Source organism: Candoia aspera, chromosome 1 (genome assembly GCF_035149785.1).
Source record: "Candoia aspera isolate rCanAsp1 chromosome 1, rCanAsp1.hap2, whole genome shotgun sequence".
Lineage (NCBI taxonomy): Eukaryota > Metazoa > Chordata > Lepidosauria > Squamata > Boidae > Candoia > Candoia aspera.
This window is the reverse complement of record NC_086153.1, coordinates 2,405,703-2,425,216: the sequence shown is the minus strand read 5'-3', so window position 1 is coordinate 2,425,216 and position 19,514 is coordinate 2,405,703. Positions and strand designations below refer to the sequence as shown.

Sequence of the window (19,514 nt, the reverse complement as noted above, 5' to 3'; positions counted from 1 at the left end):
AGGATGCCAGCCAGGCATCGGACATTGTGGGTACTGTGTGGACCGACACACAGCTGAGCTGCCCTGCTGTCACGCGCAGCCAAACAAGAACCCAACGCGCCCCAGCACAAACACCCGTGACGGAGGGAGACGCAGGTCAATTTCACCGAACTGGCAACAACGACTCGTTCAAGCCCTCGAGACAGATACATGGTTGCAAACCAACAAACACCATGTATCTGTTACGAACGGTCTAGCCTGGAGACAGAAGAACCTGTACGTGCCAGAGACATTGCGAGCGGAAGTTTTAAGCCGCTCCCACAATGACAAGACAGCCGGGCACTTTGGGTTTGTCAAAACACTACATTTAATCAGGCGACAATTCTGATGGCCTACTCTCAGAAAGGACGTTAAAGAATATGTCGCTGCTTGCCCCACATGTGCCATGTCAAAACGAAAGGTGGGGAAGCCCCAAGGACTGCTGCAGCAAGTAGCAAGCCCCTCCCATCCCCGGGAGGAAATTTCCATGGACTTCATTGTAGACCTACCACCCAGCCAAAGAAAAACGGTCATCTGGGTGGTAAAAGACTATTTTTCCAAGCAGGCACACTTCATACCCTGCGCGTCCATTCCCTCCGCACAACAGCTGTCACGCCTATTCCTTACCCACATCTATAAACTCCACGGCACCCCCTCCCGTTTGGTGACTGATAGGGGCACACAATTTACATCTAGGTTCTGGAAAGAATTTTTAAAACTTATTGGGACCAAGCAGGCACTGTCCATGGCCTGGCACCCCCACACAGATGGCTCTACAGAGATTCTTAACTCCACCCTGGAGCAATTCCTACGATCATTCATAAACTATCAACAGGACAATTGGGTGGACCTGCTACCTTTTGCAGAGGTAGCCTACAACAACGCAGTGCACCAGAGCACAGGTCACACCCCATTCAAAGTGGTTTATGGCAGAGACTTCGTGCCAATCCCGGAACTGCCCCAACCAGACACCCCGCCCTGTTCCCCAGATGACTGGGCGGCACAACTGGCCACGGTTTGGCCCATCATCCAGCTGGCTCTCGCAGACACGTAAGCTACATACAAAAAGTTTGCAGACAATCACAGGGCGGCACAACCGAACTACAAAGTGGGAGATAGGGTCTACCTCTCCACTAAGTTCATCAAGTCCCCACAGCCCTCAAAGAAATTAGCACCCAAATTCATTGGACCGTTCCAAATCATAGAAATTATCAACCCAGTGGCCTTCAAGCTGGACCTACCCCACAATTTGCAGCACATACACCCAGTATTCCACTGTGCCCTACTGAAACCGGCCACCCCTTCAAAATGGCACAATGAAACCCCCCCGCCTCCACCCATCATGATAGATGGGCAACAACATTTTGAAATTAAGGAGGTACTAGACTCCAGGAAACTAAGGGGCACCCTACAGTCCCTCGTCAAATGGCGACATTTTCCACACCCAGAGTGGGTCCAAGCGCAAAATGTTTCAGCAAAACGGCTGGTCAAAAGCTTTCACGAAGCATACCCGAACAAACCGGCACCTTAGAATTCTCTTAGGGGGGCAGCATGTCATGTTCCCCGTTGCAAGGCATAAGTGCATCACAACGGGGAACATGCACATCAGGAAAGAGGAAGGGATAGCCATTATCCTTTAAACACACACATCATCCCTTAAGCACCCAAACCCATAAATAAATCATCAGGACTATAGAAGCGCACCTCGGACAGGATCTGGAAACCATTAACAGATCAGGAGAACTCCCACCCATTACCCCGGGGAAACGCACCTGCATCAGACAAAGGCAAGGAGACAAAGGGGAACGTCGGAGATCGCCCGAATCACCCATCGTCGGACCCATACCAACGCTAATCACCCATCCGGACCTGGCTTGGGGGACAATAGGGGGTGGAGGAGAACAAGGTCCGCCACTGGGGTATAAACGGGAGACCCTGATACCACACCCGCATTCCCGTCTTTTTCTCCGTATGCATTCTGCTTCAATAAACCCGGAAATCCTTAAACCCTTTAAGTGAGTCCGTGTCTTATTCGGAGCAAGGCTATCCTGACAGATAGAGAGATAGAGAGATAAATTGGGGTGGTGTTTTCTTCTTGATCGTTTGTCTGGTGTCTGCTATCGGTGTCGGCTGCCGGAGTGGATGTGCTCTGGTCTTTTTGTTTCCTTCTTAGCTTTTTTATTGTCTCTTTTGAATGGGGTATAAATGTGGCCTACCCCTATTTGACTACTGTATATTATACTGTATATATATTAATATAATGTGACGTAATATAATAATATCTAATCATATATATTAGATGTTAGCTTGCCGGGCAACGAAACGTCTGCAGGCAAACAGCCAAGCTCAGAGAGCAGCGAGGGCTCCACAATTCGACCCTGAGCTGCAGAGATTCTCTTCTATTGGAAGGAGTGGGCAACCCCCAGTCTCGTTTTCCGAGGGAGCAAGGGGCTGCATACCTCTGCCAGAGCCCAGCGGCTGGCGGCTGCCCCAAATGGGAATGGGGAACAGCAAGAGCAGGCCAGGAGTTCGACATCTGGAGCCCAAGAGCAAAGGAATGCCCCTCAGGCAAGTCTGTGCTCTCCCCTGACCCTCCAAAGGAGCCTTTGCAAGGGGGAGAAAGGAAGCGGTTCCTAATTTATGACTCCGCATGGAACTCACCTCTGGCAATCCGACCCAGCGGCAGCCCAGCCTGCAGCTCATAAAGGGAGGCCCAGGCGCAGCAGCCGGGCCTTCTCCTTTGATGTGATGGATTGCGAGAAACAGAGAAACTGATCCGGCCCAGGATCCTGACCGTTGGGGAGCCTCCGCGCTCCCCGTGCTGCCCTTCAAAGGGAGCTTGCCCTCTGATTTGGGGCTAATGGGGGGGCCGTTCCCATTTTAGGGGGAAATGAATCGGCTAATTAAATTGGACTTGAAGGTGCCCCGGTTTGTCAGCGTTGCCCTTCTTAGTTTAAAAATGAGGGGTGTCACAAAAAAAGGAAGAGAGACCAGTGAAATCAAATCCAAACCTCCCTTTTCAATAAGTCTAGGTTTCAACCCCTGGGCCCCCCCCGATATTTGTCGCCTGAAAAAAAGAGACCCCACTGCAGAAAATGGCAAGGTTCAGTGTTTTCCCACTACAGGAAGTCCTCGCTTAACAACTATTCATTTAGTGACGGTTCGGACTTACAATGGTGCTGGAAAAACCGACCTATGACCGGTCCTCACACTTACAACCATTGCCACATCCCTGCAGTCACATGATCACAATTCGGGCGCTTGGCAACCAGTTCACATTTATGACCATTGCAGTGCAGGTCATTGCAGGTCACGTGATTGCCATTTTCGACCTTCCCGGCCGGCTTCTGGTAAGCAAAACCAATGGGGAACCGCGTGATTCGCTTAACGACCATGTGGTTTGCTTAATGCCCATGGTGATTCACTTAATGACCACTGCAAAAAAGATTGTAAACTCGGGTCAGATTTGCTTAATGACCGCTTTGCTTAGCAACCAAAATTCTGGTCTCAGTTGTGGTCGTTAGCAAGGACTACCTGTAAAACTATTTCCTGGGCACAAGGGAGCCACTTTCTGGCTGGGGAATTCTGGGAGTTGAAGTCCACGCATCTGAAAGCAGCCAAGGTTGAGAAAGGCTGTCCTAGACAGCGTCTAGGGGAGTGTTTCAAGTGCCTGGATCTTCTTCTTCCTGGGTTCAACCCCTTCAATGAAGAGCGCAGAGACTACATGGTGGCCCTTGGATTGCCCACCCTTCTCATGCGCTTCTGGGGGCTCAAAACTCAGCCCAGTCAGAAAGAAGGTCAAAGAGAGAAGGATGGATCAGGTCCTTCTGGACAACCAGGAAACACAGCAGAAGAACGGGCCGCTCTAGCACTGGTTGGTCTGCCATGGAGCTGCTACACCAGTTCGGTGGCCACCGTCTTCCTGGCGCGACTTCAGAACTTGAATCTGGAACCCGCAAGGTGTCTTGATGCCTCCTCCTGAGTAGAGCTCAGCCTGACTGCACTGGCTTTTCAGAGCTTCATTTGCTCCAGGCAGGAGAAAAAGGGCACCCTGTCTCTTCTCTGAAGCTAATTCAGTGGCCTGCTAGAACCACTGAAATGGAGCAGAGTTTATAAACCAGCTGAGAAGCTGGCATAGAAAAAGATTATCTTTAAAATGGCTTACATTTGTAAAACACTGTTTAACTGTAACCAGAGCTTTTTCCAGCCAAGGACTGAAGCCAATTTAGTAGCCTGCTAGAACCACTGAAACGGAGCAGAACTTATAATACAGCTGCGAAGCTGTCCACAGAAAAAGAATATTATCTTGAAATAGCTTCAGTGAGCATGCCAGAGAAATACAGGTTATTGATCTTGCACACTCAGCCCTCCCAAGCATAAAGAATCACACGCTTAGACAGATTCAGTTAAGATAAGTAAAATAATTTCTTAGTGACTTTATCGTTGCTTCTGTTACATCCATCTTGGTGGAAAAGATGAAGTTCCTTTGTTCTTCTTTTTCTTTCTAAATACTTAGTTTGCCCTAAACTCTCAGCCCTACAGCTGCCAAGAGCTGCATGGAAGAAAGAGGATGAATTCTTCATCAAGGCCTGAGCACGTGGCCCTGATGAAGAGAGCAGCATTCATACTGCCTGCTTCATCAGTGGAAGAAGGGGAAAGAGAGAGAGAGGAAGTGGGAGTGGCAACAAACAGCTTCCTCAGAGTTGCATTGTGGGACAACTCAATTTACATGCTAATTCACATGCAAATGAGGCATGCTGGATTTGCCAGGACTTCCAACATGCTCCAGATGCCACCTTGGCAGGTCCGGAAGGGGAGTATATTGACCACCTTGAACCTGTTAAGGTCTTCAGACGAGGGACCTGCTAGAAGGACGGTCTCAGAGCAAAGCCCATCTGGCTGCAATGGCCTGTGTCTCTGATTTGTTAGTTTTTAAAAATAAAATACGATTTTATTTTATAATTTTTTAAAAAATAAACATAATTAAAAAAACTTTTTAGCTTTTCTCTTTTAACTTGGTATTTTTTTTTTGGACTGTTATACTGGTTTTTATTATCTTTTCTTTGTAAAACCACCCAGAGTCACTTCCATATTTTATTTTATTTTATTTTGATAACAAAATAAAATAAAAATCTGTGTTGACAAGCCAGAAGGAGAGATGAAGGAGAGAAAGATGTTCCTTCTGCAGAACTGAGTTCTGGGCTCAGTGTGGGATCCCAGGATGGCCCTTATTTATTTATTTGATTGAGTGATGATTGGTTGGTTGATTGGTTGATTGGTTGATATAGCCATTCATCTCAAATATGTAACTCTGGGCAGTTTATGAGATCATGCTGGGAATCAGATACAGAACTGCCTGCATTTCAGCCGCAAACCTCTGTCTGCAGAAGGTCTGAACCCCTGAGGGGAGCCAGCTGGGTAGGAGCGTTGGGGAAGGTGACATACTCTTCTCTAGCCTACCTTACAGGGCTGTGGTGGGGAGGGAAGGGACGGCGTGCGTGATTTCTAGGGACTAGAAGGCAAATGGAGAGCATACAGCCCACTGCAGACCAAAAGCTGGTTGCCACCCAAACTCTTTTGGCCTTTTCGTGGTCCCACACACCAAAGCAATCCACAGGTTTTAAACAAACACCTATATCGTATCCGTGGCACAATGCCCCTTCCGTATCGTGGCCAAGAAAACTTTGCTATTGGGTCAATCTCAACTCTGAGGCGTGTTTATCCATTTACCAAAGATTTCCCTCTTCACCCACATCTTCCCTGCATGAACTTTCTAGATCGGTGTTTCCTTTTCTCCCACTTTTCCACATGTGCCCTTTTGTATCAACTGTTTTCAATTTATCGTAATTTTACCGCTGCATTTTCAACAATCCCCATGGCTTGTTTAGCACATGTTATACTGCACCCTCCCGGGCCTTGCAACCAGCTTGTAGCGGTTAACAATAAGCCAATCAATAACGATCAGTCTCAGCCATAATAGGTCCCAGAGTAAAACAAAATAAAATAAAATAAAATCAGACGCGAGGATTACAAGAAGTAATTGAGATTCAAGCAAAACAAGAAACAGAAACCAAATATAATGGCATTAAGTGTTTAGTGGCATTAACTAGTACACTTTGAGATGTCTGAATTGGAAGCAGGGTGCAGAGGCATGTGGGGGTCAAGAAAGTCAAGATGCTGTCCTTAAAGAGTCCCCCTTTTGGGGGAGATGGGCGGTAGCAAAATTTGAATAATAAAATAAAAGAGGAAGGCTTCATTCACAGGGTTGTGCCCCTCATTTTGATTTTTTTTACTCCCCTCCCCCCGCATGGTGCATTTGGAAAGAGAATGAACCAGCCTCCCCCCCCCCCACAATGGACCTAATATTATCCCCACAGAATGCTGGAGAGAGCAAAAAAGGTGTGGGGAGAATGTCCCCAAGGGGGTCGAATGCAGCGGAAGGGCCGTTCACACCCGTTTATAGTGTGAATGGATGCAAAGCAACACCAGGACCAGGCTGGGCTGCAGGAAACAGCAGTAATCCAACCCCCCTATTTCTAAATAAACTCTGCAGGTGGGAAAGATGGTCAAAAGCTGCTCCACTTCTGCACAAACAGGATTGCGTGCACACGTGCCCATTCGACCCTTTGCAAAAGTTCTTCGCACACGGCCTGTGGAGAGGTAGTGGGAATATTCTGCAGAGGAGCACCAAGGGATCCTGGAAGCATTTCTGGTGGGGAAACTCCAAGGTGTGCAGAAGAACTTACAAGGTGCGTAAGAAGCTTAGAGAGCAGACAGTTTGCAAACGCCTTCGTTCGTTTGTCTGTCTGTTGCCGCCCCCTAGTGGCCACAAGGGGTAAATTGTCAGAGCGGTGTTTCTCAACCCGGGTGAGTTTAAGATGGGTGGACTTCAACTCCCAGAACTCTGCTGGCTGGGGAATTCTGGGAGTCGAAGTCCACCCATCTTAAACTCACCCAGGTTGAGAAATGCTGTGTTAGTGACTAAAAGGACAGTAAAATTGATGGGCAGGGGTTGAAACTCTGCTGGGGGTGGGGGCAAGAAGAAAACATTGCAATAGGAAGCTCCTGCAAAAATAACCCCGTATCTTTTGACAGATTCCCAAGGATCAGAGGGCATTCACATTTCTTTAGATATTCTGCCCTTAAAATGCATCAGACCACCAAAAGCCGCCATGCACTTGCACCAAAGCACTTTTATGCCAGCCGCAGAAACCCTAAAAAATTAATATAAAATGTGTTACTACTGGAAATGCTGAAGTACCAGATTAGGGACTGATCGTCATGGGGAAAATCTATCCATGTGGTTGCTAAGATGGCACATAAGCAATCAATTTTATGTTATGTTTTGCCTATGAAAACAGAAGGCAGAGAGCAGCAAACTTTGGGCCACCGGATCTGGACTGCAAAACGTCCCATGGCCCCTGGGGGACAGCAAAGGGTTAGAGGTTTCTTATCTTTACTGTCATCAAGTGGGAAGGTGGAGGATGACTGCCCAGATGGTCTAAAACCGGGTTTCTCAACCGTGGCAGCTTGAAGATGGGTGGACTTCAACTCCCAGAATGCCCCAGCCAGCATGGGTCTAAAGCAACATGCATTCCTCGCTCTGTAGGTATGATAACTGTCCGTTGTTATCTATAAGTCAGCAGGCTAAGGATTCTGGGAACTGATGTCCAATGCATCTGGAAGGCTGAGGAAAGCTGTCCTCTTTCCTTAAACCCCAAAGGTTCATCTTCATCAGCCCAATTAAGTAGGGAGGCCTGTCCTGATTTCTTCCTATTTAACACCAGCTCCCAGCACCTTTTGCATTTCACTTCTGAAAAAGCTTAAAGGGCCAAATTTCAATTTTATAGCAGATAGCAGATGAACCCCTCCCTGGCCTCTCAAGATCTTTTCAAGTATAGGTAGACCTCGACTACCATTTTTACCAGTTGTAAATGCATGTCGGTTGCCAAATGCCCAGAATGCGATCATGTGAGTGCCAGGGGGTGGTGCAACGCTTTGCGATGCTTGGAAGTGCTTCACAGGACGTAAAGCACCCATTCTGAGGCTGTCGTAACTTCGGACCATCGTTAAATTAATGGTCGTAAGTCGAGGACTACATGTACTTCTGTTGATGCAGCCTAAACTTGCATTTCAGGGGCATCTTCCAGGGGTGGGGGTCAAAATCTGCAAGATGATGGACATGATGTTGCCATCAAACCGTTGCTATCTTGCAAACATGGACACCCCACCCTGGCACATGCCCCTGTTGCATTTCCCCTTTTATTCTTTTGAGCTCAACTTTATTTTGTTGGAAAGAAACACAGGTTGTCCTCATTTAGTGATCACAATTGGAACTGGAAACTTGGCCGTTAAGCGTAGTGGTCGCTAAGTGAAACCACAACTGTGCTTATGATCTGACTTCAGCTTTCGTTTGCTTTACAGACCTGCGAAGGTTGTAAATGCAAGGATAGGACACAAAGTTACTTTTTCATCATCCTTGTGACTGCAAATGGTCACTGTACGAGGCAGTTGCTAAACAAGTACTCCTGTAATACCAACAGGGCTCAGGGCTCTCTCTGTTCAAACAGTTATCTGTCACCAAGATAACCCTCTGAAAACGGAATGGGATCAAATGAGAGGAGTTGGCAAAAGAAAGATCAAGGTGGAAAATGGACCTCACCATTTTCAAAATAAAAAGCAGCAAGGACTCCATATATCCCTACCTCGCCTGCAGCCACGTCACACTGCTGACTCTTGTTGCTGTTTATTCGTTCAGTCACTTCCGACTCTTCGTGACTTCGTGGACCAGCCCACGCCAGAGCTTCCTGTCGGTCGTCAACACCCCCAGCTCCCCCAGGGACGAGTCCGTCACCTCTAGAATGTCATCCATCCACCTTGCCCTTGGTCGGCCCCTCTTCCTCTTGCCCTCCACTCTTCCCAGCATCAGCGTCTTCTCCAGGGTGTCCTCTCTTCTCATGATGTGGCCAAAGTATTTCAGTTTTGCCTTTAATACCATTTCCTCAAGTGAGCAGTCTGGCTTTATTTCCTGGAGGATGGACTGGTTTGATCTTCTGGCAGTCCAAGGCACTCCCAGAATTTTCCTCCAGCACCACAGTTCAAAAGCATCGATCTTCCTTCGCTCAGCCTTCCTTATGGTCCAGCTCTCGCAGCCATATGTTACTACGGGGAACACCATTGCTTTAACAATGCGGACCTTTGTTGTCAGTGTGATGTCTCTGCTCTTGACTATTTGATCGAGATTGGTCATTGCTCTTCTCCCAAGGATTAAGCGTCTTCTGATTTCCTGACTGCAGTCAGCATCTGCAGTAATCTTCGCACCTAGGAATACAAAGTCTTTCACTGCTTCTACATTTTCTCCCTCTATTTGCCAGTTGTCCATCAAGCTGGTTGCCATAATCTTGGTTTTTTTGAGGTTTAGCTGCAAGCCAGCTTTTGCACTTTCTTCTTTCACCTTCATCATAAGGCTCCTCAGTTCCTCTTCGCTTTCAGCCATCAAAGTGGTATCATCTGCATATCTGAGATGGTTAATGTTTCTTCCAGCGATTTTAACTCCAGCCTTGGATTCCTCAAGCCCAGCATGTCGCATGATGTGTTCTGCGTACAAGTTGAATAGGTAGGGTGAGAGTAGACAGCCCTGCCGTACTCCTTTCCCAATCTTAAACCAGTCCGTTGTTCCGTGGTCTGTTCTTACTGTCGCTACTTGGTCGTTATACAGATTCTTCAGGAGGCAGACAAGATGACTTGGTATCCCCATACCGCTAAGAACTTGCCACAATTTGTTATGGTCCACACAGTCAAAGGCTTTAGAAGAGTCAATAAAACAGAAATAGATGTTTTTCTGAAACTCCCTGGCCTTTTCCATTATCCATCGGATATTGGCAATTTGGTCCCTAGTTCCTCTGCCTTTTCTAAACCCAGCTTGTGCATCTGGCAATTCTCGCTCCATGAATTGCTGAAGTCTCCCTTGCAGGATCTTGAGCATTACCTTACTGGCACGTGAAATTAGTGCCACTGTTCGACCGTTTGAAGATTCTTTAGTGTTCCCCTTTTTTGGTATGGGGATATAAGTTGATTTTTTCCAGTCTGATGGCCATTCTTGTGTTTTCCAAATTTGCTGGCATATAGCATGCATTACCTTGACAGCATCATCTTGCAAGATTTTGAACAGTTCAGCTGGGATGCTGTTGTCTCCTGCTGCCTTGTTATTAGCAATGCTTCTTAAGGCCCATTCAACCTCACTCTTTAGGATGTTTGGCTCTAGCTCACTGACCACACCGTCAAAGCTATCCCCGATATTGTTATCCTTCCTATACAGGTCTTCTGTATATTCTTGCCACCTTTTCTTGATCTCTTCTTCTTCTGTTAGGTCCTTGCCATCTTTCTTTTTGATCATACCCATTTTGGCCTGGAATTTACCTCCGATGTTTCTAATTTTCTGGAAGAGGTCTCTTGTCCTTCCTATTCTATTGTCTTCTTCCACTTCCGCGCATTGCTTGTTTAAAAATAATTCCTTATCTCTTCTGGCTAACCTCTGGAATTTTGCATTTAATTGGGCATATCTCCCCCTATCACTGTTGCCTTTTGCTTTCCTTCTTTCTTGGGCTACTTCTAGTGTCTCAGCAGACAGCCACTTTGCCTTCTTGGTTTTCTCTTTCTTTGGGATGTATTTTGTTGCCGCCTCCTGAACAATGCTGCCAACTTCTGTCCAGAGTTCTTCCGGGACCCTATCTACTAAGTCCAGTCCCTTAAATCGATTCTTCACCTCCACTGCATATTCCTCAGGAATATTAGTGAGCTCATATCTAGCTGATCTGTGGGTCTTCCCTAATCTCTTTAGTCTGCTCCTAAATTGTGCAAGAAGAAGTTCATGGTCTGAACTACAGTCAGCTCCAGGCCTTGTTTTTACCGACTGTACAGATGTCCGCCACCTTTGGCTGCAAAGGGTGTAGTCAATCTGGTTTCGGTGTTGTCCATCTGGGGAAATCCATGTATAAAGCCGTCTCTTAGGTTGTTGGAAGAGAGTGTTTGTTATGCAGAGTGAGTTGTCTGGGCAAAATCCTATCAGCCTATGTCCTGCTTCGTTTTGTTCTCCCAGGCCATGCTTACCTGTCATTCCAGGTGTCCTTTGACTGCCCACCTTAGCATTCCAGTCTCCTGTGATGAAAATAACATCTCTTTTAGGCGTGTTGTCCAGTAGGTGCTGCAGATCCTCATAGAACTGCTCTACTTCAGCTTCTTCAGCATCTGTGGTTGGGGCGTATATTTGGATCACGGTGATGTTAGAGGGCTTGCCCTGAATTCGAATTGAGATCATTCTGTCGTTTTTTGGATTGTATCCAAGCACTGCTTTAGCCACTTGACTATTAATTATGAAGGCTACTCCATTTCTTCTGTGGTCCTCTTGTCCACAGTAGTAGATCTGGTGGTCATTTGATGTGAAGTGGCCCATTCCAGTCCATTTCAGTTCACTGACGCCCAGAATGTCTATCTTTAATCTTGACATCTCACCAATGACCACATCCAATTTGCCCTGGCTCATAGATCTTACATGCCAGCTTCCAGTGGTGTGTTGATCCTTAGAACATCGGATTCGCCGTTCACCACCAGCACCGTTGGCCGCTAGCCGTCCTTTCGGCTTTGAGCTAGCTGCGTCATCACGTCTGGGGCTAGTTGAGCTCATCCTCTGTTCCTCCCCAGTAGCATTTTGACCATCTTCCGACCTGGGGGTCTCATCTTCCGATGGTATACCGACATATCTCTGGTTGTAGTGATCCATTTAGTTTTCACGGCAAGAATACTGGGGTGGGTTGCCATTACCTTCCCCAGGGATCGCATTTAGTCTGACCTCTCTGTCATGACCTTCCCGTCTTGGGTGGCCCTTCATGGTTTAGCTCACAGCATCACTGAGGTGCTGAAGCTCCAGCACCACGGCAAGGCAACGATTCTTTGCTGACTCCTACCCAGTTTATAACCAATTCCTCTTCCAGCCTCTTTTCTGCAAATATTCAGGTTACCAAGCCAGGTAGCCCCCATCCTATGCCCGCGTGTGCGACTCCTGCCCCTAAGAGTGAAGAACTCTGCACATCTCTCTTTAAACTTTGCCTGCCCTCTCCAGCCCATTGCTCCAGGAAGAAGCCACCATTGATAAAACAGGGTGGGGGTGGGTGGGTGTCAAACGAGCTGGCCCAGAAGAAGCCCAGGGTGAAGAGATTCAAAGAAAGTTGATCGATTTTCACATGTTTGGGGAAGGGGGGGGGGTTGGAGGCTTTGCTGCCAGACTTTGAAAACATGACTGTTCCTGGAAATCTGTGACAGCTAACAGGGATGTGAGTCACTGCTTGACTCAGTCACTAAAAAGGAGCACCCTGCCTGCTGAGGGGGGCAGAGAAAAAAAAATAATCTGAGCATAACTTTGAGGATTTGGGAATAATAAACTATACGGCAAACCTCAACAGAAATGTTTGATGCTTAGTTCACCAGAAGAAGAGAATCTAACAACAGAAGTACCATTAAACCAAGTACCGTTAAAAAGAATAATGCTCTCACAAAAAGCAATAGTCTTGGTCTCGGTGAAAAACCAGGCAAAATTCACAGTAGCAATGCCTTCACTGGATGGATACAAATTTTGTATGCAAATGTATACAAAATCACGTCAAACATTCAAGTTTCAAGAACCCCAAAAATGGACACTTCTTTTCTTGGGCTTGAAAAGTAGGAGAAAGACAGGGAGAAAAGGAGAAATGTCAGATGGAGTCGGAAGTTCAGAGGCTAGCTGCCACTTCAGAACAGAAAAAAGATGTTTGAATGTGAGAACAGGCCAGGGCATTCTCATCTGGAAAAGCAGCATGTGGGAAGTGGGAAACAGCACATGAAACATTCAGAGGTCTGGATTTCCTTTCACACAACCTTTTGGGAACGGGAAAACCTTTGGGATCTGCAGACTGATTAAAACCAATTGCTGTAGCAGTGGGGTAGCATTTAGATTGATGAAGCTTGCTCCCCCCCATGCTTTAAAAGAATCTATAAAAGCTATAAAAATATTTGCAACTGTTCACATTCACAACAATAATTCCCAGCGTAGGGAACCTCCATACTCATCTGCTCCTAGACTTTGTACAGCTTTTAACATAAATTATCCAAGAAGCCACTTCAGTTCTTTCACATGGAAATGTCCCTAGTGCAACCATGTTTTTAAAATGAGGGTCCCACTCGGTACCAAATGTTCAGCAGCACCTCTTCTTTTCAAGCTCTTTCCCCCAACCCCAGTTTTTGGATCAGGGCACGATAAATGCGAACTAGGCTTTCCTAGATGTTACTTTCCATGCTACTGCAATGCCTGCTCAATCCCCAGCATCCACACAAAAGAGATATCCAGTAGAGAGGTGCAAAACTTTTGAAGGCCAAAACATTCAGACCCAGAATATCTGCCCTTTGTTCCAGAAAAAATGCTGACATCTCCAGAAATTGTCCTGTCTCAGAAAAGAGACCGTTGAAATGGAGATCAGGGTGGCCCATCTTCCCGCAAGATCAGAGCATTCTGACGACCAAAACACCTGGGATGAGGTTGGGGCAGGATGCGTTGTGCTTCAAATGTTCTGCCCTCAGAAGCTTTTGCACATCTGTGATCTTCCACAGTGGAGCAAAGTTCTCTGCTCAAGGGCCTAGACCAGTGTTTCTCAACCTTGGCCACTGGAAGATGTGTGGACTTCAACTACCAGAATTCCCCAGCCAGCTATGTTGGCTGGGGAATTCTGGGAGTTGAAGTCCACTCATCTTCAAGTGGCCAAGGTTGAGAAACACTGGTCTAGACAACATTCCACCATGCCAAATCAGGTGGCCAAACTACTTTCTGGGTTCCATCCGAAGCTGACTATGCCCACTGCTCCTGGCATCAGAACCATCACGTTACGGTGGGGACCAAAAGATCTTTGGCTGAGTTTCCTAAGCCCAGGCCAGATTCCAGATGCCACTTCGCTGGAGCTCCCTTACCTGTGCTGGGCCTCAGGCGATTCTCTGCGAGCCCCGAGATGGCCCCCGTCGTGATGGTCTTCTTCAGCCTGGAGCTTCCTGAGGCTGTGATAACGCCCGGCTTGGCCAACATGTCTTCACTGCTGGCCCTCTTCAGCTGCAGGAGGGGAGAACATTAGAGCCCTTGCAAGCCAGGGCGACAAGGGAGGTCTTCTTCTGCTGTCTAGTCCAAGGATGGGAGACACCCACCCACTCACCCACGCCATTGGGACAAGTGTGCAGGCCAACAACTTCCCCCCGGAGATGGAACCTCCTCTATCAGCTGCCCTTTACCTTCGTGTCGAGATTTTCAAAAGTGTGGAGTCCTTGGGGCTCTCTGAGCTTGGCGGTTTCATGACCCATCTAGGTAACATCATCAGTGTGAGTGGGGGTGGGCTTTGCTCCCTGTTTACATGCAGTAGCTTGCCCTGCTGGTGGTGGTGGTGGTGGGTTCTCCTTGGTGCTTCCTTGATTGGGGAATTGTTTCCTGCTTGATTGTCTGTCTGTTTGATTGTTTGTCTCCTTGCTAGTTCCTTGATTGGGGTATTGTTTTCTGCCTGATTTTTTATCTGGTGTTAATCCCTGCTTATCTGGGTGCTGGCTGCTGGAAGGGATGTGCTCTGGTCTCAGTAGAAGAGAATTTCTGTAGCTCAGGGCTGAAGTGGGGAGCCCTAGGGGGTCTCTGCGCTTGGCTGTTCGCTTGCAGACGTTTCATTACCGGACTAGGTAACACCATCGGAGCTGCTGAGGGTGGGGTTTACTCCCTGTTTGTATACAGCAGCTTGCCCTGCCAGTTTTTTTTTTTAAATAATACACACATACACACCAACAAATCAGAGGGACACCCAGTTCCTAGCAGTCAGAAGACACAATGAAAACTCCTCCATCTCACAACACAGGGACAGACTCAACCACAGCTTCAACTGGGAAACGGTGAGCATCCCGGACCAAGTCCAAAAACTCAAGGGAATTCCCAGAAGCTTGGCACTCAGACCAGTCAGTCAGCAGTAGACCCATAGAGATCAACCACATTTACACACCATTCAAAAGAGGCTATAAAAAAGCTAAGAAGGAAACAAAAGGACCAGAACACGTCCCCTCCAGCAGCCAGCACCCAGATGAGCAGGGGTAAACACCAGACAAACAATCAAGCAGGCAAACAATACCACAATCAAGGAACTACCAAGGAGAAAACCGCCCCCCACCAACTCTGGCCAGGCAAGCCACTGTATATAAACAAGGAGCAAAGCCCACCCTCCCCAGCACTGATGACGCTACCTAGACGGGTCATGAAACATCTGCCAGCCAACCCCCGACCTCAGAGAGCACCAAGGGCTCCACAGTTCAGCCCTGAGCTGCAGAGATCCTCTTCTGTTGGATTTTCAAGTCTCCCCAGCTCAGGCTCGGATTCAGTAAGCTTGGTCTTTTCTAAAAATCATTTCTCCATCTCTGTGTAACGGCAATCATCCCTAAGCTGGAATTTAGGTTGTAGAAAGACAATGAGATGTGACTGCTCTCTGCCCGCCCCCCCCCCCAAGTCGAGCAATTTCAAAGGGTAATTAATATTCCAACCCGATTGGAGCAGGGGGATTACCTGCCTGAAGCACCTGGTTCCAGACGACCGGGGGTGGACTCTCTCAGTGACGGCCCCCAGCTTTGGAACACGCCTCCCACCCCGGAAGGACTCGCCTGGCCCCGGCTCTGCATTCCTTCCTGAGCCAGGCAAACGCCAGCTCGTCCTCCAACATCTTTCCACACGGGCTTCAATTTTCTACTTCATGTTGCAATGCAACTGCTTTTATTAGCCATTTCAGTCATCGGCTTTATTCCATTTTATGAAGTCCCGTGCGGATTTACTGCTGGAAGACCTGAAGGCTGGGGACAGATGGTCATGGAGAAAAATCTGCCCATATGGTCGCTAAGAGTCAACGACGACTTGATGGCACTTAAGCAATCCATCTATGAATCGTTTGCATGATGCTGTTTCTTTCGGTGTTAATTTTGGACCTTTTTTTTTTTTTTTTGGACATTCGTTTCTAAAATGCCTTGTTTTTTTTTAAAAAAAACAAGCAAACAAGAAGGCAAAACTGCCTGGGGAGAAGAAATCGTCCTGAAAGGCAACATCTAATTTTGAAATAAATATATGAATGGAGGGTGGACTTCTGCTGGCATGCTGGGGAGACCCAGAAAGAAGGGGAAGGAGAAGAAGAAATGTGTGAAAGATACACAGAAATTGACTACTGATTGTTGGGGGAGGAAGAGGAAGAGGAAGAAATAATTTCATTTATATGCTACCCGACTCCCAGAGACTCTGGACAGAAGCTTGGATCCTGGTCTACAACCCACCCTGGAAACAGGCCGAGAGCACCTTGCCCTGCGCCCAGCAGTGCCCGTCGGGTGGGGCCAAAATCTCGCAATCGCTGACACCCCCTCCCCACATCTGAGCTCTATTTAAGAAGGCAGCACACTGGAAACCTTCCTGGCTCTGCAAAGCCCCCGCTGCACAAGCTGCCCCTTGATCTGGTCTTTTCTTTTCCCTGGCCAGCCAGTGACAAAAACGTGGGATTTGCCGATTCCTTGGGCGTATAACCGCCCGCCCCCCAGTAGCCCAAACGAATGATGAAGGAGAATTGCCCATCTTTGCTGATTTTTCAGCAAAGCCCCCAGGAGAGACCTGGGGACCAATTTCCCGACTTTTCCACTTCTTTGAGATCTAGCGACTTTCCCATCCTTTCAAGGATTCTGATCTCTGATCGTCCCACAGGCTTCAAAAATTAGGCAGCTGTGCTGTGGGAAGGCTAGGCCAACATGACAGCTGAGCAGATAGATACCAGGACTGGGATCTTTGGAACAGCCCTGTTTCCCAGGAATTGGACTTATGCACATCTGGAGGGCACAGCTGTCGGAAACAGCAGCCCGGTGCTCGGATTTTTCCCTGTGGAACCTTTGATTTGGAAACCCCCGCCCCGCCCCGTCCCGTCCCGTCCCGTCCACCCCACCTTGCTCAGCCGCGAGTCGAATGCCAGGGAGGTCGAGGACTTGGACGGCCTCATTCCCCCCGTGGCGGCGGGCAGCGGTCTTCCTCCTCGTTCCGTCCCGTGGCTCCCCGGTTTGGACACCGCTCCCCACGGCCTGGCCGCCCCCTTCATTCTCCAGCCGGAAGAAGCCTCCGCCTGAGCAAAAAGAGGCATGGGGTGGGGGGGGGAGAAAGGGGAAGAGGCGCCATTAATGAGTTTGGAAGCTTCTGAGAGACCCTCCCTTCCCTGTTCCAAAACATCTGGCACAGGCCTAGATAGCAGCTGGAAGAGATATGCCGAATGTTCTCCGATTGTGGTCACGCTCACCCACGTGGGCCACTGCGGCATCCATCCGGGGGGGAGGCACAAAAGCCACTTTCAGCAGGCCCGATTTATGAGCATGTTCCACTCCAGCAAACACCAGTATTGAAGTGGTGGATTTAATCAATAAGTGCAAGGAAAGGGGGGCGTTGCTGGACAAGTAACACCCCCCACCAGCATTGTAAAAGCAGGACCTTTCAATGATGGTTTAGCACTGAGGATATTAGAGACAGCCAGCAAGCGAGTCTTTAGCTGGGCGCAAAAGCTAAGGAGAGTTAGATACAAGGTTAATACTGGGATGGGAGACCACCAGGAAAGCCCAGGATTGTAGGCTACAGAATCATAGATTTAGAGGGGACCTCAGAGTTTGACCCTCCTGAAAGAAGACAGCAGCTGACCACTTTCATATTGTTCCCAAGGAAACAGCTTGGAAGAGGCCAGCAAGTCCATTTGGCTCTTTTTTAAAACAGTAAAGTAAGAAAATCAGAAATGGGGCGAATGCTTGGGGTTCCAGCTTTGCAAGGGAAGCATCTGAGTTCTGGAATTCCCTTTTTCCAACAGGGGGGCATCTAGATTTTCTGAACTACTTTCTTTCTTTTCCTGGTTCATTCCTTACTTCTGTTAGGGTTTCAGAGGCTTAAAGACTCGGGGCAGGTAAGGAAGGTCTAACGAGGCATTAAGAAGGAAGATACATCAGTCAGCCAACAGCCTTGCCCCCCCAGCAGTGGAGGGCCAAGAGGAGGGGGTCTCCTGGCTTGTTGGGCTTGCTCAGTATGGGGTTCAGGAGATGCAGCGAGAAGGAGGGGGAGAAGGAGAGGAGAAAACAGCTTCCCCAAGTCTTTTTGGACTAATAGGTTAGGAGGTACACAAAGTTCCTCTGAAAATTCTACTTTGAGAGAAGGGGAAACTCTTAAAAATATATGTTAGCACCCTGGATGATCTAGAAAAGCAAAGCAGGGTCAGGTCTGGCTAGGCCCTCTCGGAGAAGACACCACCAGGAGATCCAAGGGCTGAAGCTGAGGCTGGGGAGTCAAAAATAAGATCCTGGAAAAGCTACAAGCAGACCACTTCCCTGCTGTCATCAAGAAAACTACAGGACGGTGCCCGTGAAGTCACCAAGATCCAAGGGATCCTTTACTCACAAGAATGGTGTGAAAGTATTTTAATTTTTTGAATATATATATATTGCATCAGTGTTAGGATCACTTTTAAGGAACATGTTCTTTTCTCCCCACCTGAAAAGAGGGCATATATCCCTGCAATGCACAAAGCCAGTAAGCCCTGTCTCCCTTGCTCCCATTTTGCCCCCCACACCAGCAACTAGTATTCTGGATCTTGGGTAGACTGCCCTTGATCCTGGGGTGTCCGCTCAGCCATGAAAAACAGCTCTGCCTATTGACGTAGACTTTGTATGGACAAGTATAATGAAACATGGGACTCATTTATACAAAATACAATAGGTTTAAAAAAGCATGATAGTTATATAAGTGTATTAGAAATAAATATATTTATACATGCAAGTTATTTGCATCAGATAAGCCTATATAAAATTGAAACTGTTTGCTGTTACAATGTATGATACTTTATTTCCCTATTTCCTTCTGTTTTTTTCACTTCTTTTAAAGCACTTGCTATGCATTTTTTCCCTTCTTTGACAATGTATGTATTTCTATCACGATTATCTTTGTGTTTTGTTCTTTTTGTTCTTTTCTGTTATTTTAAAAACAATAAACAAACAAACAGACAGCCCTGCGAAAGACAGCAAACCCCAGTGTTTTCTACTGGATCCCATAATGCCCAGCCTTCTACCCACTCACCCAGGGTTATAACCCTCTCCCCAACTCCTAGGCTGGCCCTTGTAGGACTGCTGTGTCTGAGGGCTGGGCTCTCTTGCGCTTCCTATTCTCCAACCGCACCAGAGAACCACTGCAACCATTTCCAGCCCACCACATGCCACAGTTCCTGCGTTTCCAAGCATGCCCATGTGCAAACGCCCTTTTTGCAGGCCAGGAAGGAGTTAAGCCTGCCTCTCTGCCCAGAACTCTGCTTACTTTTTTAGCTTCAGACATCCTGGTGTGGCTTTAGTGCCAGATGCCAAAAACATCTTGGGAAGGCAGCTGGGCCAGCGGTGGAGAATTACAAGGCTTT

The 19,514-nt window shown here is 47.7% G+C and overlaps 1 protein-coding gene across 3 annotated transcripts in view; it reads right to left on the bottom strand.

The window, feature by feature from the left end:
- SPECC1 (sperm antigen with calponin homology and coiled-coil domains 1) overlaps positions 1 to 17,197 on the bottom strand; it is a 125,467-nt gene extending 108,270 nt beyond the window's left edge. For all 3 annotated transcript variants that reach the window (XM_063295768.1, XM_063295783.1, XM_063295790.1), the window contains exons 1-2: positions 17,028 to 17,197; positions 14,011 to 14,146 (exon numbers count right to left, since the gene is read on the bottom strand). In XM_063295768.1, coding sequence (XP_063151838.1) covers positions 14,011 to 14,146; positions 17,028 to 17,177 — 286 coding nt within the window. In that variant the 5' untranslated portion in view covers positions 17,178 to 17,197. The remainder of the gene's footprint in view (positions 1 to 14,010; positions 14,147 to 17,027) is intronic.
- Between the last annotated feature and the right edge of the window lie 2,317 nt (positions 17,198 to 19,514).